The sequence below is a fragment of the Aquarana catesbeiana genome, linkage group LG08, assembly GCF_042186555.1.
Source record: "Aquarana catesbeiana isolate 2022-GZ linkage group LG08, ASM4218655v1, whole genome shotgun sequence".
Classification (NCBI taxonomy): domain Eukaryota; kingdom Metazoa; phylum Chordata; class Amphibia; order Anura; family Ranidae; genus Aquarana; species Aquarana catesbeiana.
The window spans coordinates 50834385-50859510 of NC_133331.1; the positions used below are offsets into that span (position 1 = coordinate 50834385).

General features: G+C 44.2%; 1 protein-coding gene across 1 annotated transcript in view; it reads right to left on the reverse strand.

Moving 5' to 3' along the window:
- ATRNL1 (attractin like 1) overlaps positions 1-25126 on the reverse strand; it is a 968544-nt gene that overhangs the window by 80316 nt on the left and 863102 nt on the right. The window contains exon 28 of the mRNA XM_073595827.1: positions 8320-8434. Within this exon, the coding sequence (XP_073451928.1) occupies positions 8320-8434 (115 nt within the window). The remainder of the gene's footprint in view (positions 1-8319; positions 8435-25126) is intronic.

Below are 25126 nucleotides of genomic sequence, written 5' to 3' on the forward strand. Positions count from 1 at the left end.
TTATCAGCCTTTGCAGTCCTTGTACAACAGAGCTTAGAGAGAGGAAAGCAGAAGCAGCACAAGGAGCCAATCAGTTGTGCTGGAGCTGTGACAGTGCTGTGTAGGTCTCAGGACAAAAATAACATTTGTTCAGCAGGTATACAAACCTCTATATGTGCATTTCATTTCTGTATTTACCTGTTTGTCTGGAGTTCAGCTTTAAATTATTTTAAGTAATGATTAGCTCTGATTAGTATTGGTTTACGGTATTGATTATTTGTTATGAATTTTGTCTAATGTGTAACTACACACTGGATTGGTTTGTCCATGCAATCTTTTGTTTTATTGTTAGCCCTAAAGATGGGAACGATTTTTGGTTGCTGAAACGCTTTGGCTCCAATTGATCCTTCATTAGAATATATTTGTATCTCAGTTATTCTGAGGTTTGGTGCTGATCCTTTTAGTTACATTACAAAACAAAGGAAATTGTGTATATCCCTAGATGTGTATAAACTTCCCACCCACAAATCCGGAAACCATACTCACACCCCAACGTGAGGCTTTGGATAGCGACACCAAAGGGATTATCCTAGGGGTCCAGCGCTACTTATCCATTTCTTCTAACAAAAATATAAATTGACAGGGGTCCTAACCCTTCACTAATCTATGCAAAATCCAGAAAAAAACCCCCACATTTTTGGGCTATAGCTATACATAAACATTTAAGGGTTAGTAAACTAAAAATTAACTTCTCTTATTTGATACGTTTTGGTCTGTTAAACATATTATCGAAAGGTCTTTTGATATATATAATACATGGTTTAGCACGGTGCTGTGTGTTGATGAGGGAATCAAGCAAATTTCTTTCGCTCAGTGTATGGCCGGCCTAAGGCTCAATCTACTCCTACCCCCAATCTAAGTCTATTATATCTGAACCTGTAAAGAAAAGACCTCTATACTTACCTATTCTGAAGCCGCTCCAAGTACATGATCTCTCCAGCGGTGGCTTCTGTGTAGAGGAGAGCTTGCCGACAACAGCTGCAAATGCCTGGGAGATGACGTCACCCATAGGCATACTATGGGGCATCCGTTGTCGACTGTCTCTCCTCTACACTGACAGCTGATCGTGTGACTGGAGCGGCTTCAGAATAGGTACGTATACATCAGGGGCGGACTGACCATTCGGGCTCTCGGGCACTGCCCGAGGGCCCCATGCCACTAAGGGGCGCCATCAGGGTTGCCAGCCTCAATAAAACCAGGGACGGTATGTAAAAATCGGCGTTTTTTAAAAAATCCCAAGATTATAGCTGCCCCACCTCTCCAGTACCTTTTCAATGTGTGTGTATACTGTGTGTGTATATTGTGTGTCTGTATATGTATACTGTATGTGTGTATACTGTGTGTGTATATTGTGTGTCTGTATGTGTATACTGTATGTGTGTATACTGTGTGTGTATATTGTGTGTCTGTATGTGTATACTGTGTGTGTGTATACTGTGTGGCTCCATAATCTATTGCCTGGGGGCCCCATAATCTCCTATTGCCCGGGGGCCCCATGAGTTGTCAGTCCGCCCCTGGTATACATCTTTTCTTTACAAGGTTTGATATAACAGCCTTAGGATGGGGGTGGGTGTGCGTTTAGCCTTAGTTAGCTTTTGACTCAACTTCCACCTAAAATAAGTGCATCAAATATCTATTGATTCTGCCAAAAATCTTGTGAGCTCATAACTTCCTGTACTGCCTTCTTTGCAGTTACAATGTTCTCAGTGCTCCCTGTGAACTACAACCCCCTGAACGTTACGTAAATGAGGAAAAGGGGTTCTGTACATCTATCCTAGGGTGACAACACTGCTCTTCCATAAATACAGTACAGCAGTGGTCCTCAACCCTGTCCTCAGGGCCCACTAACAGGCCAGGTTTGCAAGATAACTGAAATACATCACAGGTGATATCATTTGCTGCTCAGTGATTGCAGTATTCTAGTCTGCATCTCCCCAAGGTAATACATAAAACCTGGTCTGTTAGTGGGCCCTGAGGACAGGGTTGATGACCACTGCAGTACAGTGAGTGAGTGTTGTCACCCTAGGGCAGGAAGTGTTCACCAGGAAAAATAAAAGGAGGGTGGGATAAATTTTTTGGCTGAAGATACTTTGCGTGAGGAAAAACTCCCCCACCCCCAGCAATTTTTTGTTCAAGATGTACAGTGCATGTGCCATGCAGAGTACGATCTCAGCTCATTAACGGCATCTGTAAGACCAAGTTGGGTGCCAGGAACAATGTATGCACAGGAGTTGCATCATTATTGGCTGCCCAACGGCTGAAAAAGGTCACCATGATACCTGGAAAGGCATCAGAGATGGCAGATGTAGGGGATGCAAAGGTGACAGGTGCCTGGAGCCGCCATAGTTGGGAGGACAACACTGTGTTGCACACCCACCTTTTTCAGTGTTGTCCTCCCAATTATGGCGGCTCCAGGTTGGGTGAGCTTTCGCCATATTCTGCAAGTATACGCCATAAACCTGCAGTCTGTGTTGCACACCCACCTTTTCCAGACTTCAGGGTTACTATGTATACTTGCAGAATATGGCGAAAGCTCACCCAATGAGTTTAAAGGGAAACTCCGCTTTTGTGGGGAAAAAATTAACAAATAAAAAAAATTAATAAAGCGTATATATAATTGCGACACAAATCCATATTGTAATCGAATGTTATTAAAAATGACATTTCCTTTTTAATCTGCAGTGCTGTAATTTTCTGTAAAATTCCATTTGAAAACCTGGAGGTGTTCTGTACACAGATGGTGTACAGAACGCCCCCCAGATATGTCATTTCCTGCTTAAAGCATTTGTTAACCCAAAAACAAAAAACAGCACAGTGCTTGTGCTGTGTCATTTGGCCCCCTGTAATACCTGTCTGATCATCCCCTCCCCCCTGTACGCTGACTCCGATATATCAGGGCTGCTGAGCCCTGACACTGTGGTCAGCATACGTGCCTCAGTCAGCCGCACCATCTCCTGTGTCCTCTCCTCCCCTCTCTGTCTGCTCATGTCAGTGCCGCCCCCACACTCCTTTCATATTTAATATTAAAAGCTCCCATCCCTTCTGTATTATAACAATAAGTTCCCCTGTGTCTGTGTTATATAATAAATATGCTTATCTATACCGATAACACAGTGTCTTCCTGCGATCACGTGACTCCTCGGCTCTGTCTCTCCTCCCCGCCTGACGTCAGCGGCATTGCTCGGCCCCGCCCGCTGGAACTGTGAGCCGGGCAGAGGAGAGAGGAGGCAACTGATCATAGGAAGACTAGGTGTTATCAGTACAGATAAGCATATGTATTATATAACAAAGACACAAGGGAACTTATTGTTCTAATACAGAGGGGATGGGAGCATTTTATAGAAGTGGCTTTACAACCCCACTTTAAGTAATTGGCTCACTGATTTTCCCAGAAGTCTGCATTAAGATACAAGTCAGATTTTGAGCATCCCTTGCAACAAAAATGTCATTTTTGGTGAGATAGTCCCAAAGGGAAATCACATCTAAATGGATACAGACCCAGCAGCTTTCCTCAGAGCCCTGCAGGTGCAGCAGCTGATTGAGAATTATAAAACCACTCCCATACAGATTCACTCATTCGCACATGGGCACAGACGAACAGCTATTTCTTCAGAATAACAAAAGGTAGGAATCTGCAACAAAGTTTGGTAAAATCCCTGCAATGCACAGAGATCATCCAGAGAGAAATGTTTTTTTATCAACAAAAGTGGAGTTACTCTTTACATAAAAAGTGTTTGTGAGTGAGGAGGAAAAGCTTGCAGCTGCTCCACTCTCATTACCAGCTGCTCAGATCTCTGACTTTTCAAATAGACTCCACCCTGTGTGTGATTTATACCGCCAGCGGCTAAATAAAATGCCTGGTTGTTAACAAACTCGAATCGCTATACTGTAAGTTTCCATATTTGCTGCATCTATCCCATTAGAGGCGCGTGAATAAATCTGTAGTTCATCGTCTGTTATGTTGGAGCAGACGAGGAGCAGGACAATGGGAGCAGATGTGAGGACATGATTCCTGTGTACATGATAAATTCATTACGCTCCCCCGCTGCCTTCTAACTCAATAGACCTTCACTGGTTCCGTAGATTAACAGATGGGGGGTCACCAGGTGCCAAGACATGATGGACATAGCGATTCTCCTAGACTGCAAATGCTTGAAGTTGGACTCCAGACCTTCCCTTCAGTCTTGCACAGTTGTACAGGCTCCTCTCCTGGACTTAAATTACTTACTCTGATTTTACTGCACATGGTGAGCTTCTGATTGTGTGCATTAAAGCTATAGCAGGTCAGACAGAGCCCACCTCATTTGCGAAGTGCACCTCTGTGACCCTTAGGAGAAGTACAGTAAACAAGCTCAGGCTGGACTTCTTATTCATACCCCTTTGAAATTTTCCACATTTTGTCATGTTACAACCAAAAACGAAAATGTATTCTATTGGGATTTTATGTGATAGACCAACACAAAGTGGCAAGTGGAAGGAAAATGATAAATGGTTTTCAACATTTTTTGCAAATAAATTTCTCAAAAGTGTGGCGTGCATTTGTATTTGCAGTTTCCAGGGGCAGCAGCGAGGTATGGTATTACATAGTTACATTGGTACTGTGGGCTCCAGCAATGTATATCTCCTTGAAGACCTGGGAAGATGGCTCCATAGAAGTTTTTTAGGGTAAATATACATTTAGTATATACATTGTACCTACTATGTGATCTGACACTTATGGGTCTGGGGCACTCGCGCGTCGCCAGTGACCCACTTCACACACAGCCGGAGCCCAGCGTTGGGTACCGCAGACTCAATGTCCGCCGCCACCCGCCAATTAGACAGTACACAGGCAGAACGGCGCTCTGCCTATGTAAACAAGGCAGACTGCCGTTCTGTCAGGAGGGAAGGTATTGATCCTGTGTTCATGCAAAGCAGGGACATGGATCTATATACATTTTGTACTGGTGCAAAAAGAAAGCTAAATCAAGGTAATCAGTGGTTATAAACAATAAAGTCCATAAACTTAATAGTCCATAAAACATCCGTGGGTTGGGAGGAAAGTTTTTGCACATATATATGTGTCTAACAGGTAGGCAGCAGCTATCCTCAGAGTATAGCCAGCTCTGTTGAAGACAAGAAGGGGGAGAAAAGGGAAGCGCCACCTCAGTGTAGAGATTAAAACATGCTTTATTATCACAAGGATTAGGAACATTTACAGGATAAAAGTAGTTTTCAGGGAAATGGGGGTGTTAAGCCTTAGCGTCCTTCCGGGTTCCCTGTCATTTCTCAGGCTGTGTAGATGGATGGAAGGTCTTCTATGCTCCCTGTGGCCTCCAGGAAGCAGGAACCACAACCAGTGTGGAACGTGACCAGAAATGAGGTCACCGAAACATTGATACGACCGGGCTAGGCAGGCAGAGAATAGGCTACGTGCTCAGGGCTCCAGCTCCTTCTACAGGCCTCCGGTGACCTCATTTCTGGCCACGTTCCACACTGGTTGTGGTTCCTGCTTCCTGGTGGCCACAGGGAGCATAGAAGACCCTCCATCCATCTACACAGCCCGGGAAATGACAGGGAACCCGGAAGGACATTAAGGTTTAACACCCCCATCTCCCTTGGTTTTTTTATGAGCCTGAAAACTACTTTTATCCTGTAAATGTTCCTAATCCTTGTGATAATAAAGCATGTTTTAATCTCTACACTGAGGTGGCGCTTCCCTTTTCTCCACCTTTTTGGGACATGGATCTTTGCCTTCCCCTAGTCAAAGCACCTCCCCCACAGTGAGAAAGCACAGGCTAGGCACACATTTAACTCTTTTGGCGCCCCTGATGTTAACCCCTTTTCAGCCAGTGTCATTAGTACAGTGACAGGGCATATTTGTAGCACTGATAACTGTATTAGTGTCACTGGTCCCCAAAAAGTGTCAGTTAGTGTCCGATTTGTCCGCCCCAATATTGTAGTCCTGCTATAAGTCGCTGATCGCCGCCATAACTAGTAAAAAAAAAAAAAAAAAATATTATATATATATATATATATATATATATATATATGTGTGTGTATATGTATATATATATATATATATATATCTGTGTGTGTGTGTGTGTGTGTGTGTGTGTGTGTGTGTGTGTGTGTGTGTGTGTGTGTATGTATATATATTCCATAGATTGCAGACGCTATATCTTTTGTGCAAACCAATCAATATACGCTTTTTTTAACCAAGAATATGTAGCAGAATACATATTGGCCTAAATTGTTGAAGAAATTAGATTTGTTTTACTGGATATGTTTTATAGCAGAAAGTAACAAAATATTGTTTTTTTTTTTTTCTTTTTTTTTTTTTTTTTCAATTGTCGGTCTTTTTTTGTTTCTAGCGCAAAAAATAAAAACCGCAGAGGTGATCAAATACCACCAAAAGAAAGTTCTATTTCTGGGAAATAGAGGACAAACATTTTATTCTTGTACAGCGTTGCACAACCACTTAAATGGTCAGTTAAAATAACGCAGTGCTGTATTGCAAAAAATGGCCCGATCATGGTAAACCATCCGGAGGTACATCCTGGGCCTTCTGGAACCCTAAGTACCCCCCCTTCTGCTCATTATCCTAAAGACTGAGCACATCTCCTTCGAGCCTGATTTCAACTTTCCAGTTCCAGTTTTGTGACAATCTAAAGAAAGTTTTCAGGAAGTTCAACTAGCTGGATTGTAAAACACACTCGGGACAATCTCCAGAATACATAATTATACCAAATGATGTATTTATTTTCCTTCACATCTTTTTGAAACGGCTCAGATTTGATTCCAGAATTTCCCAGAAATGTTTTGTGTCGGCGGTGGAAGCGTTCGCTGTTTTGTATTTTCTTTGTGCGCAAGATTCTGGTCCCTTTCCAGTGCTCATTACCATCAGACGTTATTGAATTTATCGTTTCTTTCCTTGTTTGGCCATAACGAGCATTAATTTATATTAACTGGTGGTTTCCTGTCAGGACAATCTGGACGTGGGGGATTTATGATGTGTTTCTGGTAAGATGACAGGACATTCGCAGCTGTGAACTCGCAGTAACCCTGTCACGCGGCCCTGGCGACAACATACCGCCTCCAAGGCATCTCTAAAAAAAATGTAAAAACTGCTGGTAGAGGCCAATATAAAGAGGACCTGTCACTCACTGAGGGCCATTTTAATGGATGTTTGAGGAATTTTACTACCTAAGAATGAGCCATCTCATTGAGACACAAAGGGTCAAAGTGGTTGTAAACCCTTTACATATACCCAGCGAAGTGACTACCCTACACAGGGATGAAACAAATCCTCCTACATAAGTTGTACCTGTTTATCTGCAGTCTTCTCTATTCTACAGCCAGTCAAAGTGCAGAATTTATAAAGCTTGTCTGGGCTTTCAGCAAACAGTGGGGTGGATAGCAGAAGTTACACACTGCAGAGCTCAGAGAATTGACTGGAGGGAAGGGACACATGCCCTGAGGCTGTCAATCACAGGCTGTGTGCTAGAGATTGCACAGAAATCTGTGCTTCTACCCATATAACATACTGATATTGCACTGTAAGGCCCCTTTCACAAGATTGGCCGGCAAAGATCCGCCTGTCCGTTTTTAGGCGGATCTGAGCAGGCCACCCATTGACTTGTATGGGCAGGCAGATACACCCACCTGCCATCCGACCCAACAAGATCCGCTGAAAACAGACGGATGGCGATACGTTCACCATCCATCCAGCGTATCGGATCGGATAAAAAACGGACATGCTGTCCATTTTCATCCGATCTTCTCAGAGAATAGCGGGGCTCTGACAGGTCTGTCCCTGGACAGTGGTGAGCAGATGGACCTGTCATCCGCCTGCTCAGTGGGGATCAATGGAGCGATCCCCCCACTGAGATGACAGAGTCCGCTCAGCGGATCTGCCCCGTGTGAAAGGGGCCTAAAGACTGTTATGACTAAGGCCTTGTAGGCTGAAACGTGTCAACTGATCTTATCTGAATTTGTGTACTGTCGTTTTTGAATAAATATGAAGATGTTTTAAGAGCAACAACTGGTATGTGGATTGTCTTTCTGGATTATCTGTGTGCTAGAGTTCTCTTGGTGTCAGGAAAACTTTTCAGAAGTGACTCATGTCAACTGCAGAGGAACAAAGTAGCAGACAGAAATTATACTTAGTGCTCTGGATTGAGACAAGTACACACTATAGAGGGATTTGCGTTGTTCATATTTCATGTCTGAGGTTTACAGCCAGTTTAAAACTGGCAACGTGTCTATGAGGAAATAGCAGAATAAGAAAGAGCCCTTTACCTGACTGCCCGGGCGGAGGAACCCCGCTTGTCCCTCTTGGCAAACAGAGGAAAACAGTGAGGACGGCGGCCTTATTCCCGCAACATGGTTCTATGGCGATTGGTTTTGGCACACCCTGGAAGTAAGAGAATGGAAGAAAAAAAATTAGACAAGAACATGTATTTAAAAAAAAAATGTCCAATCAATCTCTCACTCAACAGAAATATATTAAATTATTATAATACATATGCTAATTTTATAATATCAGAAAATGTTGTCTAAAAAATACTAAACTCTTTCATTGACAGACTTAGGCAACACTGGTTTTATGAGAAAGTAAGAAAACAAAAGCATAGCACAACTGTATTTAAAGTGGTTGTAAAGGTTAAAGGTTTTTTATCTTCATGCATTGTGTGCATGAAGGTAAAAACCTTCTGTGTGCAGCAACCCTCCCAGTACTTACCTGAACCCCATCTCGATCCAGCAATGTGCACGAGAGCAGCGGCTCTCCTGGGTCTCATCCTCCTCACCATTGGCTGAGACAATGAGAGCTCCCGCTACTGTCAATCACAGCCAGTAAGCCAATGAGAAGAGATCAGGGGTGGGGTGGGGCTGAGCTGTGCTCCATGTGTGAATGGACATACAGAGCAGCGGCTTGCCATGGAGACAGGAGGGAGCGGCCAGGAGAGCTGGTGGAGGACCTGAGAAGAGGAGGATGAGGGCTGATCTGTGCAAAACCATTACACAGAGCAGGTAAGTATGATGTGTTTGTTATTAAACAAAAATATCTGCCTTTTTAATATCATTTTAAAGCCCAGCTCCAGACAAGTAAGAAATGATCTGCAGTGGGGCTTTGCCCACACTACAAGTTTCATTGCTCATTTATGTCTAGGGGAACAATAAAAGGAAATATACTTCCCCAATCCTCCGCGCCTCCCTGCAGCTTCTGCACCTCCACTCCTGATATCATCAAGTTCAGAGCAGAGTCCATTGCCCTGTTCTGAAGGTGAGGAAGAAGAGGGAAAATCCACCACTAAATCATGGGGGAGTGCAGGATCAGGCAAGTTAAATTGCTTCTCCTCTCCCCTGGATGTTTATTTGCCTGAGTTGGGCTCTAAGCACAAAAAAAAAACATATATTATAAAATGTAATGTACATACATGCTGAATACATATATACATAAAGAACATTACTACAGCCTCATAACGACACAAAAAAGCACCTAATGCTGCAGAAAATCAAACTATTTATATGGCGCAGCAGAAGACGCACAACCCATCACCTATGTACTCTATGCACTAATTTACAAAAAGTATTCAAGTGAGAGTGAGACTCCTGGAAGTCAGGGAGGCCTATACCCCTCCACGCCTTCAACCAAGCCTGCAGCCCACACTTGTCTCCATTAAGCACCCGAATCTTCCCGACGTCATCCAGAGTGTCATGCACAACTACCTGGACAGGAAGGACTTTATACGGAATGGGGACCTGGTAGCATGCATTCCATATGAAATATTGGACCACTAGACTAGGTAAAAATAGTGTATCTAAACCAAAAAAAACCCAACAGCATTGAATGTTCCATACACTCACTTGGCATAACTCTAGAGAATGAAACGCTGAAGGCCTGCCCTACCTGCCTATATACCTCTATGTTAAAAGGACAACACAGCAGAAATCGTCCATAGTCTTCTTTGCACTGCACACTGCACTTGAGGACAACCACAATCCTCCTCACTGTGGTATTTTACATTGCCCCTAAGGCCAGATCCCTAAAGGACCCTAGCCAAAATATTCAGCCCTAACCATTCTAATTAAAATTAGGACTTTTCTCCTATTTAAAAAAAGGCCTTTCCCCTAGGGCTAGTGGGCCATAAAAGGCTTCATTTGAGATCCAGCTCAAAGGACTTTCCTCAGAGCAGATATGATAATCTCAGCCATGTAGCACTATGGGCCTGGAAGCCGACAATGATGAGCCCTTTGGTCCCTCCATGTAGCTACTTTCTTTCTAAAATTTCTGAAAAGGCCTAAACCAAGATCTAAAAATCCCTGCCCATAGTGGAGGTTCCACTGCAAATATATTACCAATGTTGTGCTTGAGAAACAGCAGTGGAAAGAATTGAGCTGACCATACCTAAGCCATCCTTTCTCCTCGAAAGATAAGTAACACAGGGTTTGATAGGGATCAGTCTATCCCCCCACAATATTTGGAATAACTAGCATTCAGAGACACAATGCAGTTGCAGACAAAGCTGACATAAGACCTGAACCTGGTAAGTCTTACTCAAACCAATCCCATTCGAACAGAGGTAATATCCATCTATTTTACCTAACCACCCTATCATAGGAAACTTCCAGCATGCATTCCCAATTTTAAGGCCATAAAATTGCTGGCTTAGATTGAATGCTTGTTAGTGTCCTTGAGAAAAGCGTCCTCTGCCTTCATTTCCCATTCAGAAAACTTCACTCTTCTCCTGGTTGATCTTGGAGCCTGAGGCTTTGTAGTATGGTGAGACCACTTTCTTTGTTTAATTGTCCCACTGATAACCACCAACACATGATGTGCATAGGCCACAATCCCAAAGGGGGCCCACCCGAGAGCCTGACCTGTGCCCCACACAACATGCTGCTCGTTAGCCTCCTTATGAATTGGTCAAACACATATAGCAGGGCACTTGGTGGACTATGCTGGTACACCACAGAGCCAATCTCTGGCTACCCAACCCGAGTGGTGGCTGGTGCTCCAGCCAGGGATGGGGGTGGCAAACAAACCACCCGACCCCCCGGTAAGTGGTACTCACGCGGTCGGGCTCTTGGCAGCGATGCAGAGCAGATGACAGATGCAGAGCCGATGACGGCAGCCATCTTCTGGATCTCACTGTACATCCTCCCCACCCTGGGCACCGGCCAATACAATTGCTTCTCCTCTCTGCCAATCGCGCTCCTCCCGCTTCCTGATTCGCCGGGAGGAGAAGCAGAAAGACAATAGCAAATATCATTTGTCAGTGCTCTGCGCCCCAAGCCCACCCTTTTTTGAAGCCAATTAGAGCCTCATGCTCTAATCACATGCTTAAAAGAAAAAAAAAGTAGATTGGGGCCGGCACATGGATTAGAGGCGCCCTGCATGGAGCGACCGCCACTGCCCAACCCAATCATTTACAAGAGGGAAACTTATGGCCCCCTTGTACAGGACTTTTAAGCAATGGACAAAACCACCTAGCAGACTATACTTACTTACGAAACCACAGGTATTTATTAACAACATGACCAAAGTCTTTTTGCTTGATCCAGCACCAGCAAATACTTCCTTTAGCCCCCAGGCCTGCATTACTCAAATGCCTCCTTCTCAACTCCTGAAATACTCTGCACTGCTGAAGAACTTTGCTCTTTCCTCTAATTCTTCTTTCCCTAAAATACTTTGCACTGGTGAAGGACACTGCTACGTGTTCTATATAACTCACTCATTTCAAATACTCTGCACTGCTGGAGGACTCTGCTCCTTCCTCCAACTCTCCTCTCTTGAAATACTCTGCACTGGTGTGAACTTTAGAATGATATGATGGGTTTGCAGGCCACCAATAAAGTTGTGTTGAGAAGTGGATGCACAGCAGAGATATTTGTTTTATTTGTCTCTCTCTGCAGTGCGCACAGTGTCAGTGTCTTGTGATGTTTTGCTGTGTGACATTTTTCTACGGTGTAATTACAGTATGTCAGTGAGTACGGCATGCCGGCGGAAAGACGAATGAGGCCATGGATCTGTTTATATGCTGACAAGATAAATGTGAGTACAAAATCCCCCCCCCCCCCCCCCCTCTGATCCTGCCAGCCTATGCTAGCAGCAACACCTTAGCCGGGATGCCAGAAGAGAGAAACTCTAACAAAATGACTATACTGCCAAACAAGTAATATGAGGGACATATCCAATATCTTCCAGGAGAATCCGAGGATGGTGATAACTCGCCCACCTACCTGAGAGGCTCTCAGACCCACGTCAAATATATAACTATTCCATTATTTTTATTTAAATATATGATTTATAGGTATGAAAATGTAAGTTTTAGATGTGGCAATGGTTACTTTTTATGATACAGTAGATTTTCTTTACACATTTGGATACAATATTTATTATTCTATATGTATGTATATATAATATCGCTTTGATTATGACTTCATACATATTTATATACTGTACATATATATATATTTTTCACACTAGACCTCATATCTACAGTATAGGCTACATAGCATAGGTGTGAGCAGCCTATTGCATTAGGGTGTGCACCCCAAAGCTCAAACACACGTGTGTGTGTGTGTGTGTGTGTGTATATATATATACACACACACACACACACACACACACACTGTATATAAACACACACACGCTCTTATAAATAAATGTAAACAAACATTTTCATTTTAAAATGTATTAAAACATGGACGGTGTCAGTAGGACAGTGGATTGTGTCAGTCAGTGGAGCAGAGGACTATGTCAGTAGGGCAGTAATCTTTGTCAGTAGGGCAGTGGAGAGTGTCAGTAGGGTAAAGCTTGGTGTCAGTAGGGCAGTGGACGGTGTCAGTAATCTTTGTCAGTAGGGGCAGTGGAGAGTGTCAGTAGGGTAAAGCTTGGTGTCAGTAGGGCAGTGGATGGTGTCAGTAGGGCAGTAATCTTTGTCAGTAGGGCAGTGGAGAGTGTCAGTAGGGTAAAGCTTGGTGTCAGTAGGGCAGTGGACGGTGTCAGTAGGGCAGTAATCTTTGTCAGTAGGGCAGTGGAGAGTGTCAGTAGGGTAAAGCTTGGTGTTAGTAGGGCAGTGGACGGTGTCAGTAGGGGCAGTGGAGAGTGTCAGTAGGGTAGAGCTTGGTGTCAGTAGGGCAGAGGACGGTGTCAGTAGTGCAGTGAACGGTGTCAGTAAGTAGGGCAGAGATTGGTCTTGCATGATCTTATAAATAAATGTAAACAAACATTTTAAAATGTATTAAAACATGGACAGTGTCAGTAGGGCAGGGGTTTGTGTCCGTAGGACAGTGGATTGTGTCAGTCAGTGGAGCAGTGGACTATGTCAGTGGGGCAGAGATTGGGGTCGGTAGGGCAGTAATCTTTGTCAGTAGGGCAGAGGTTGGTGTCAGTAGGGCAGAGGTTGGTGTCAGTAGGGCAGAGGTTGGTGTCAGTAGGGCAGTGGACAGTGTGAGTAGTTTATTTTTATTATGTTATTTTTTTTTTATACTTATTTTTTACAATTTTTTTTAGGAGGGGCTTTGGTGAAATATCAGGGGTATTAGGTGTACTGCCACTTGCCCAGCTGTTGGCATATTTTGGGCCAAAATTTCTGGAATTATTTTGAACCTCCTTGATTCTACCATTTCTCTAGACCCAACCATAGAACTTCTCAATAAGCACCCACCTGGGATCACTAATGCACAATTCAGGCTTTTACAACAAATTGCTACTGCAACCAAACTGGAGCCGAGGCCCAGAAAAGTCCAACACATTCCCTTTTATGAACCAACACTCACCTTTGGTTACAGAACCCCATCCTGGTCTACCCACCTACCTAAACCCCCTGTCCACACCTTGCCCTCCCCTTATCCCTTTTCCTCAGGTGCACCCTTGTTTGTTTATTTGTCATATGAAAACATTTACAACCCTAAATTATGCTTTAAACACTTAATACGCTGTGTGTGAGACAACATATTATTGACGCTATACAAAATGAATCATTACTCTTCTGTACTTTCAATCCTGTGTAGAACAAAACTGTAACCTGCCTACAATCCTTAACCCCTTCCCACCTACCGCCTCCAAGCCCTTTAAGAGTTCTAAAATTTGGGAGGAGGAGGTGGGCATTCCGGTCATGTGACCGCTGGGATTGGCTGTCACAGTGGTCACATGATCGGAAGGCTACCGCATCGGGAGCTTACCATTCCCCAGCAGCTACAATGCTGGGAGCACGCTCTCAGCAGGGTATGTTGCTTACACAGGGCCGCATACATGTGGCCACTCAGCATACTGTCGGGGGCCAAGGGGTTAATAAAAATATTAAACAAAAGGTCCTTCTTGGGTGTCAGGACCTGGATCACCTGCTGGTGGCACTGTGATTCCCAGAGCAGAAGGTTGTAGTTTCGGTGTCCACCCACGGGTGCATCCCAGCAGATCCCAGTAATCAGGAGGGTATATAGGTCCTCCCCTTCTAGTGCCTCTCACTCCCCTTTTGCTGCTGCCAGATTCTGTTTGCCATTGATCCTGACCTTGCTCCTGCTCAGTACCTGCTCTCCTTTGTTCCTAATCCCAGTTTTGGTTCCCCCTCCCCATCTGCATCCTGCATCTCCAGTTTTCCCCTGCTTTTCTGTGTTCCCCATTTTATTGTATATACTTAGTTGTTTGTTAGGTTGTATAGTTTGGTATTCTGTAACTGGGTTTTTGGTTCACTTATATTTTTATGTTTGCCGTGTGCTGGTATTTGTATGGATTTTGTTGCACTGTAAATAAATCTCACTTAAAGCATACACAGCCTGGTCTCAGTTTCCTGAGGGTAGCTACACAGATCTGGGCATCTCTGCTGCTGATTCCTGACATTGAGCTACACTGACTTTGCCTAGTCTGAGATGATGTCATCAGGGATGAGTTTTGGAGATTATTCCAAACCCAAAGTTATCCAGCCATGAAGCTGTCACTGTAGACAGCTAAATCATAAGCGGCGAGGCATTCCCTACCCAACAGCTGCAGGTGTTCAAAAGGCGTGTATATGTGCAGCTGTGAAGTGGGAATCTAATGTCTCTGCTACTTTTGATTGGCTGTTTGCAATACCAGCTTCCAGGCAGGATAGCTCATGCGGGTTCAGATTTTACTCTCATTCCTAGTCATCAGTCTGCTGCAGACAGGTAGAACCATTTTCCCAGTCTCCTCTTCCTCAGTGATGTGACTGCAATAGTGGAAGTTTGTAGCACATTACACGGTGAGAGGCTGCAGCAGAGTTTAACATTTGTGAACACAGCCAAGAACTGCTCAGTATTTGATGTGATTGTGTCATGTCTGAGCCAGCATCACAGTACAGGAAGTATATAGGTGACCCTGGATAATGGCTGAACAAAGATGGCTCTGTCCTTCTAGGGAGAAAAGCAAATTAAGGTATTGTGCGGGGGCATAAATAACTGTAGGTGTTACACTGACACATTACATAAAAGGCAAAATATATGTAGCACCCTCTAGCTTCTATGCTAGGTGTAAATAGATTTAGTTGTTAGTGTAGGCAAATTTATGATAGGCTCAGGGCCAAGCTCTGGGTCAGGGTTTAGTGGCCCAGGGGCTGGGTGACTCATCTGGCAGCACTCTCTGACACTTCCCCCTGGTCTGGAAGTTGGTAGAAACTTCTAGAGCTGGAGGATGGGAGTAAGGAGGGGGCTGCAATGCATATTTATGAGGTTTTTGACCAACCCCCAGCAAAAAGGGTCTGGAAGGGGGCAGGCCACCTCATAAATAGACATGGGTCATGCCAGCAGGGACAGTTGGGTGGAAGATGGAGTGCTGAGGAGGCTGCCCATGGCCCTTGAGGGTGCCCTCTAGTCTGAGGGGGGGGGGCCTCGGGCCTGGGGGTCAGGTGCTGGAAGATTCCCCCTACAACACACAGAGGAAACCCTTCCTGGAGCAAATAGAGAACAGCAGGAACAGGTTAGCACATCCGGGAGATCTCCTGAGAGTCAGTCAGGTGGGCTGAGTGCCAGTCTGGAGGACTGTGGATTGTTAGCCTGGAGGGCTAATGAGAGGGGCAGCTGCAGCCAGATGGGCTGGCAGGGCCTGAAAAGGAAGTGCTGGGAAAGTGTGAGCTGTGTCACCCAATCTGTTCTTTAAGAAGAGGGGCTGCGAGTCCCTGCCTGTAATGGGGCTTTGCTACAAAAGTACTACAGGGTGACATAGTTGGGTTCTGTAAGCAAGTGTGTGCTGGAGGAAGAAGGAGCTGTATATTGGGGAACCCGCAATTCACGCCAGGGTATCAGGATAGAATCTTCGGCAATATGCTGGACTCAGGACAATTTCAGGCTTCCCATTTCTGATGTCGGGTGGCCATCAGTGACTACCCTTACGAATCCTTCAGGTCTTTTTAAGTTAGATTTCTGGAGAGCACGCCAACTCCACCACTTTTGCATTCCTTGCCACCCCAGACTAACTACAACCACTTACTACACTGGAGGAGTACTGCACAGGGGAGGGGACACTACCACACGTGCTCTCTCTTATGTATAAATTACTGATCACATCTCCAGAAAATTTCCAGGCACCTTGTTTAGTAAAATGGGAACAAGATCTGAATCGCACTTTCTCTGTTCACCAATGAAACCACATCCTTTGTTTCATATATAAATCTTGTATATGTACGAGGATACAAGAAACCAACTTTAAAATCCTGACAAGGTGGTATCATACACCATCTCAGTTACATAGATTCTTTTTGGGACTTCTGATCGCTGTTGGAGATGCCAGGGGGGGCGAGGGGCACTTCTACATAACTTTTGGTCATGCCCCAAACTCGAACAATTTTGGAGGGAGGTTCAAAAAATGATTCAAAAATTCACAGACCGTCCGTATCTGGATGATCCAGCCTTTTTTCTTCTTCATGCCTCCAATATTCCAGCAAAAATCTACAAGAACTCTGTAATCCGCCACCTCCTTGACGTCACCAAAACGTGCATTCCCCTAAATTGGAAAAGTCCAAAGCCACCGACCATTGGCCTCTGGCTTAAAAAAGTAGAAAAAACAAATAAAATGAAAGACCTTATCCTATCATCTAGGCACCAACATGAATGATACTCCAAAACCTGGACTTTATTGAATATGTTTGTCCTCTCTGAAGAGGGACAGGCACTCTTTGAGTATGACTCCACCAACTGAACCCTTCCCTTATCCCTGCAACACCCTTCACCCTCCCTCCTTTTCTCCCTTTCCCTCCCCCACCCTCTCCTTTTTTCTTTTCCCCACTCTTTTTCCTTTGTTTCAGTCTCTTTCTTCGTCTCTTTCTCTTTATATCTACCCTGAAAGTGGAAAATCGCTCTAGAACATATCTGATGCATGCCATGCTTCTTTATAAACTGGACTCTCTACACCCCTGAGGTGATGGACCGACAGAGTGTTCAATTCTAACTTTGCACCTATTGTGCAGATGATATCTTTGCTTATGTTTGATTTTGTATCTAGCATGAAGTCATATTGTATCCTACTATACATTTTTTCTTATTGCTATTCTGATGCCATGGGATTTGTATCTTGCATGAATAAAAGATTTGAAAAAAAAAGGGAGGAGCTGTATATAGAGACTGTATATAGGAAGAGTTGTCCCTGAAGTTTATTTTGTAGTCAAGTGGGCATCCCATAACCTCCCATCCCTATCCAAGTTATTATTCTTCATTAAACAAAAACAAAAAAAAACGAAGTTTCGGACTGTTCCCGGTCTCTGAAGTGACTGTACAAATTGGGTGTGCCTGGCTGTGCAGGGTGGGGGGATCCCAGTTACTTGCGGCTCCTAAGGGGGTGTGCTACATATATATACATCTGATGACAGGTCCGCTGTAATTTTTTCTCATTGAGGACCGCATGTACTTCCAAAGCCTGTAAGAGCATAGAAGTGATTGGTAGAAAACATGATTTCTAAAGTATTTTGCTTCTATTCTCTATAATAGTAGAGAAAGGGCCCAGCCACTGGATCTGCCCTTCAGCCTATTCCCAGTCTATCCATTTGCATGCTGATTTATCTGAGAATCCAATGATTGAATACAACACACCTTGTGCGTTTCCAGTACCTGGAACCAGGAGTGAGCCGAGGGGGAACCATAAGAGGCGCCCACCTCGGGCGCTTCAGCAGAAAGGGGTGCAAAAAAGGCAGGACCTTCAATCTATGCTGTTCCCATAGTTTACAGGTCATGGCAGTTCGGGGCACACATCAGCTTTTTAGGTTTGAGTGCTAAAGGACCTTGCCCTGGCACTGTCTGAAAGGTTCAGTCTGATATAGTCTGGGGCAATGGTATGTTTTTCGGTAAAGGAGGATAATATTTGAACAATGTTTCATAGAAAGTTTTCTGTGTGGCTGGTGTGAATCCTGGATGCACCTCTCCAGACAGAAGACAGTGATTCGTGTACCCCACTTTGAGCAATGCAACCCCCCCCGGAAGGTCATATTGTGTAGCTGCCTCATATAGAGGTCTCATCTGCTTCTGCGAATACTGTACCATCGCTAATTATACTGCTCGTTTATGGAAGTGTCTGGCACAGTGAAATACAGCCGCTTTTACAATTATAATCTGCTGCCATTAAAATAGGCTTGAAAAACAAATGAAAATCAGTAAAAAAAAATGCTTCTAAAAGCTCCTCTAACAAATGGCTTATTAAGAAAAGAGCACTTCCCACTGAAAACCTGTTATTTCGAATCAGCCGCTTTCACAAAGTTAAATCTGTAACAAAGGCAGATCATTATCATACATTGGAGGGAGAGACAGACAACACGGAATGAACAGGTAACAGCCAGGGCAATTTACTGTGCTATATACACAGACAAGCACACACCGAAGGACACAGACAGACAAGCACACACTGAAGGACACAGACAAGCACACACTGAAGGACACAGACAAACAAGCACACACAGAAGGACACAGACAAACAAGCACACACTGAAGGACACAGACAAACAAGCACACACTGAAGGACACAGACAGACAAGCACACACTGAAGGACACAGACAGACAAGCACACACTGAAGGACACAGACAGACAAGCACACACTGAAGGACACAGACAAACAAGCACACAGACAAGGACAGATATACATTGATGAACACACACAGACAAGAATACACACAAACAAGCACACACATACACTCACCCGTCACTTTATTAGGTACACCTGTTTAATTGCTTGGTAACACACATTGCTAATCAGCCAATCACATGGCATCAACTCAACTCAACAATTAGACATCTAGCCATGGTGAAGATAACTTGCTGAAGTTCAAACTGAGCATCAGAATGGGGTGGAAAGGGGATTTAAGTGACTTTGAACGTGGCATCGTTGTTGGTACCAGACGAGCTGGTTGAGTATTTCAAAAACTGCTCATCTACTGGGATTTTCACACACAACTATTCTCGGGTTTACAGAGAATGGTCCAAAAAAGAGAAAATATCCAGTGAGCGGTAGTTGTGTGGAAGAAAATGCCTGTTGATGTCAGGAGGTCAGAGGAGAATGGGCTGCAAAGTTACAGATGATAGAAAGGCAACAGTAACTCAAATAACCACTCGTTACAACCAAGGTATGCAGAATACCATCTCTGAATGCACAACACAACGAACCCTGAAGCAGATGGGCTGCAGCAGAAGACCACACCGGGTACCACTCCTGTCAGCTAAGAACAGGAAACTGAGGCTACAATTCGCACAGGATCACCAAAATTGGACAATAGAAGATTGGAAAAAACGTTGCCTGGTCTGATGAGTCCGATTTCATCTGCGATATTCAGATGGTCGGGTCAGAATTTGGCATAAACAACATGAAAGCATGGATCCATCCTGCCTTGTATCAACGGTTCAGGCTGGTGGTGGTGTAACGGTGGGGGGGATATTTTCTTGGCACACTTTGGACCCCTTAGTACCAATTGAGCATCATTTAAATGCCACGGCCTACCCGAGTATTGTTGCTGACCATGTCCATCCCTTTATGACTACAGTGTACCCATCTTCTTTTTTTTCCAATACTTTATTTTTGCAAGAAAAACATACAGTAAATACAGAAACCATACAATAGTGTAGGATTCTAAAAACTTAAAGAACAACAAGGAAAGGTCCAGTTCACATAAATCGGTACCCTTGTAATCTCATCAAATAACTATGTTGCAGACTGCGAACGGCCAGATCTGAAGAGTCTCCGTATCCCGCATGTCAAATTTTCCACGGTAGAGACGTGTCCCCATCTTCTGATGACTCCTTCCAGCAGGATAATGCACCATGTCACAAAGATCAAATCATCTCACCACTGGTTTCTTCAACATGACAATGAGGTCCCTGTACTCCAAAGGTCTCCACAGTCACCAGATCTCATCCAATATGACACCTTTGGGATGTGGTGGAACGAGAAATTGGCGTCATGGATGTGCAGACGACAAATCTGCAGCAACTGTGTGATGCTATCATGTTACTATGGACCAAAATCTCTAAAGGAATGTTTCCAACACCTTGTTGTATCTATGACACGAAAGCAAAAGGGGGTCCAACCTGGTACTAGCGAGGTGTACCTAATAAAGTGGCTAGTGAGTGTATATTGACAAACTCACACAGGCAGGCCGAGACAGATGAATAGTAGAAGAGGGACAGAAAGACGCATATGCACAAACACACATATAACAAATCACACACGCATGGTGAAAGAGTCAGAGCTGCCACCAAGCACTGACCCAGGGTAACTATAATGGGCTGGCACCTTCACCAATAGGACATGCAAATATATGTCATGGTGGACATAATTCATTGCATATTTACACCTCCCCATGATGCCAGCTCTGAAAAAAAAAATGAAGGGGGTTCTGCAGACACCTGTCCCTTCATTCTTTGAATTTATGTTTCATTTATAATACAGCTTTATTTATTAACACTCAAGAAAGATCTCAAAACACACACACAGAGTACTAAGCCTAGGTTCACAATATTGCAGGTGCAGGAAAGCGTGCAAATCGCACCCACAGGCAACTGCAGCAAAGACGCACTGCTGTTTAGTAGACATGCGGGATGGCACCCCCACGCATTGGAGTATGAGGTGCATTGCTCCTTCAATGAAAAAGTATGGTGCCAAAGCACCATGCAACTGCGAGTTTAAATGCTGCCGCAAATGCCCCCACAGGGATCCTAGCCTCAAACTTTTTCAGATCGATAGTAAAGAAATGATTTTCTTCAGTAAAGCTCAACCATTTTTTAGTGCTCAAAACAATCGGGGACCAAAAAGCAATGACACACTGATATCTGGGGGTTCCAGAACAATACCAAACTGATATCTGGGGGTCCCAGAACAACAACAAACTGATATCTGGGGGTTCCAGAACAACAACAAACTGATATCTGGGGGTTCCAGAACAATACCAAACTGATATCTGGGGGTCCCAGAACAACAACAAACTGATATCTGGGGGTTCCAGAACAATAACAAACTGATATCTGGGGGTCCCAGAACAACAACAAACTGATATCTGGGGGTTCCAGAACAATACCAAACTGATATCTGGGGGTCCCAGAACAACAAACTGATATCTGGGGGTTCCAGACCAATAACAAACTGATATCTGGGGGTCCCAGAAAAACAACAAACTGATATCTGGGGGTTCCAGAACAATAACAAACTGATATCTGGGGGTCCCAGAACAACGACAAACTGATATTTGGGGGTCCCAGAACAATAACAAACTGATATCTGGGGGTTCCAGAATAATGACACACTGATATCTGGGGGTTCCAGAACAATAACAAACTGATATCTGGGAGTTCCAGAACAATGACACACTGATATCTGGGATGTTCCAGAACAATAACAAACTGATATCTGGGGGTCCCAGAACAATGACACACTGATATCTGGGGGTCCCAGAACAATAACAAACTGATATCTGGGGGTCCCAGAACAATGACACACTGATATCTGGGGGTTCCAGAACAATGACACACTGATATCTGGGGGTTCCAGAACAATAACAAACTGATATCTGGGGGTCCCAGAACAATAACAAACTGATATCTGGGGGTCCCAGAACAATAACAAACTGATATCTGGGGGTCCCAAAACAATAACAAACTGATATCTGGGGGTCCCAGAACAATAACAAACTGATATCTGGGGGTTCCAGAACAATGACACACTGATATCTGGGGGTTCCAGAACAATAATAAACTGATATCTGGGGGTCCCAAAACAATGACATGCTGATATCTGGAGGTTCCAGAACAATAACACTGATATCTGGGGGTCCCAGAACAATAACAAACTGATATAACAATAACAAACTGATATCTGGGGGTCCCAAAACAATAACAAACTGATATCTGGGGGTCCCAAAACAATAACAAACTGATATCTGGGGGTCCCAGAACAATAACAAACTGATATCTGGGTGTCCCAGAACAATGACACACTGGCATTGAGGGTCCTAGGGCAATGTAACAAATTTATCACAGCTTTGAGTTTTTAGAGTCTGGAATAGACTTGTCTAGCATTTCTGCATCATGAAATCATCTTTTGTTTGTCGTACAATGTTTGTCCTCTTCTGATGCAGCAATTAAGCCGTGGGTGCGTTTGCATTTTAATATTTCAGGCACATTGTAGATCCATATTTCCTGGGCGCTGTAAAACTTTCCTTTGCTCCCTCTCTCCATAATTATTCCGACTGGCAGGAGGAACCCAGACCCATCAATCCTCAATTCCTCCATCCAATTTTCTAATTGCCTTCTTGGCATGCGGCGGAGCCCCCGACTCACATGATGCATTTGTCGAGCGCTGGAGTAATGTACTTCTTAAAATTAGATGCACTCTTTAAAATGACTCAAATAAAAGAGAAAATATGAAGCGGCCCAACATTGCTCGCTGGCGGATAAAGTTCTGTCCAAATGGAAGGACACTGCGATGTGACGGCGGTGGGGGAGAGCCAGCTGAGTCACGGTTCTGCCAAGATCTTAAGTGGGCTTTTACAATATTCTGAATAATGAGTCTTAATTTATTGGACCTCTGTAGCCCCACATATAAAAGATTTAAATTTGCCCCCTTACTAAGGTTACGGATAAATCTGGAGGTCAGAACCAGAGTTTAGAACCCCCTGAGATATGACAACTGCTGCACTTGCAAGTTCCTTATTTTGCCTACACATTTACGTCTTTCAATTCTGTGATACGTAGTCACTATGCCCTGTGAGTAGGCACTGCTGTGTCACACATTTCACAGAGCCTGCCTTCTAAACTACAGAGGTGCTGAGAGGAGGAGTTTCAGAAGGCGGAGTCAGTACAGGAATTACGGCTTGCAGGCAGCAAGGTACAATGGGATATGTAGTCCTTAGAAAGTGAGGAGAAGATACAATGCATGCTGGGAATCCAGGAAGTTGTTGAAAGAGATGGTCAGCAGGCAGGCAATACTCACAGCATGAAAGGAGATTTATCAAGAAGGATTATATTGGATTGTTAGAAATAACTATTGCTTTTATTGTTATTACAATATTGATGTTATAAAATGAAAGTGTATACTGTGACCATAGAGTCCTAGAATACCTGGATTGCCTCTAGATGTCAGAGCATGCTGGCATCTGGCAAAAACCGCTTCACCACGCCAAATGTTTCCATCTGTCAGCTGTCATTTCCAAAGCCGCTTCATACCCAACCCATGAAAATTTAGAGTGCAAAGTCCTAGCAGAAATGTGATAACAAAGATGATTTGGCCCAGTGGTCCAGAACGTACCCTACACGCTATCTGTTCAGTCTGCACCGGTACAGTTCAAACACCAAGAACAGCAGAAGCTGGCAGACTCTCAACTGATCCCTAAAAAAATATCGACAGCAACTCCCTCTGAGGAAATCGATATCTTCCATTAGCAGGTCTGGCAGCACAATGCTCCACAAGGTCTGCCATGCATTATGACAATAACATTTTACCACCAGCCAATCACTTTCCAGCTTACGTCTTCTAATGCAGCCTTTTTCAACCAGGGTGCCTTGAGGTTTCTTCAGGGGTGCCTTGGCAAAATGGCCCAAAAATGTATACAAGCCAGCAGGTGGATCAAGCCTGCTTTTTAGTTACACAAAGCCACAGGTTTTTATTGTGCACCATTTCAACCTTCCAGCCACAAGCATCCTAACAACTATTGATGTCATCAGTGTTGATAAGGAGGGCGTTCATTGCCTGCACAGCATCCTTCTTTGACCCTCAACTGCCCTTCTCTGCCAACACTGGGGTCACATCAGCTGAGTGATGGAGAGAAACAGATGGAGAGGAGAAACACTGGAATACTAGTTGGTACCAGTATGCTCTAATGTTGGGTGTCCTACGTGTGTCCATTCTGCCGTATTAAGTAAAACTATAATGCCCCGTACACACGGTCGGACTTTGTTCGGACATTCCGACAACAAAATCCTAGGATTTTTTCCGACGGATGTTGGCTCAAACTTGTCTTGCATACACACGGTCACACAAAGTTGTCGGAAAATACGATCGTTCTGAACGCGGTGACGTAAAACACGTACCTCTGGACTATAAACGGGGCAGTGGCCAATAGCTTTCATCTCTTTATTTATTCTGAGCATGCGTGGCACTTTGTCCGTCGGATTTGTGTACACACGATCGGAATTTCCAACAACGGATTTTGTTGTCGGAAAATTTTATATCCTGCTCTCAAACTTTGTGTGTCGAAAAATCCGATGGAAAATGTGTGATGGAGCCTACACACGGTCAGAATTTCCGACAACAGGGTCCTATCACACATTTTCCATCGGAAAATTCGACCGTGTGTACAGGGCATTGGAGTAGTTTTTAAAGAGGAAGTAAACCCTGATGGTTTTTACTTCCTCTTTGTTTCCCTGCAAAGGTAAAGCATAATGGGCTACTAGGCATCGCCTAGTAGCCCATTATGTGTCACTTACCTGACACAGGAGCCTGCGATGTCCTCGATTTCCTCACTAGCAGCGAGCGTCCATTCTTCACCTCTCTTCCTTCCGGGGGCGCGAACTCCGGCTCTGTGATTGGCCGGAGTCGCGTGACGTCACTCCTGCGCATGTGCATGGGAGCCGCCAGTCTCAGCATGACCCCAGCTTGAAATGGCAAAGCGTGCCCTTTC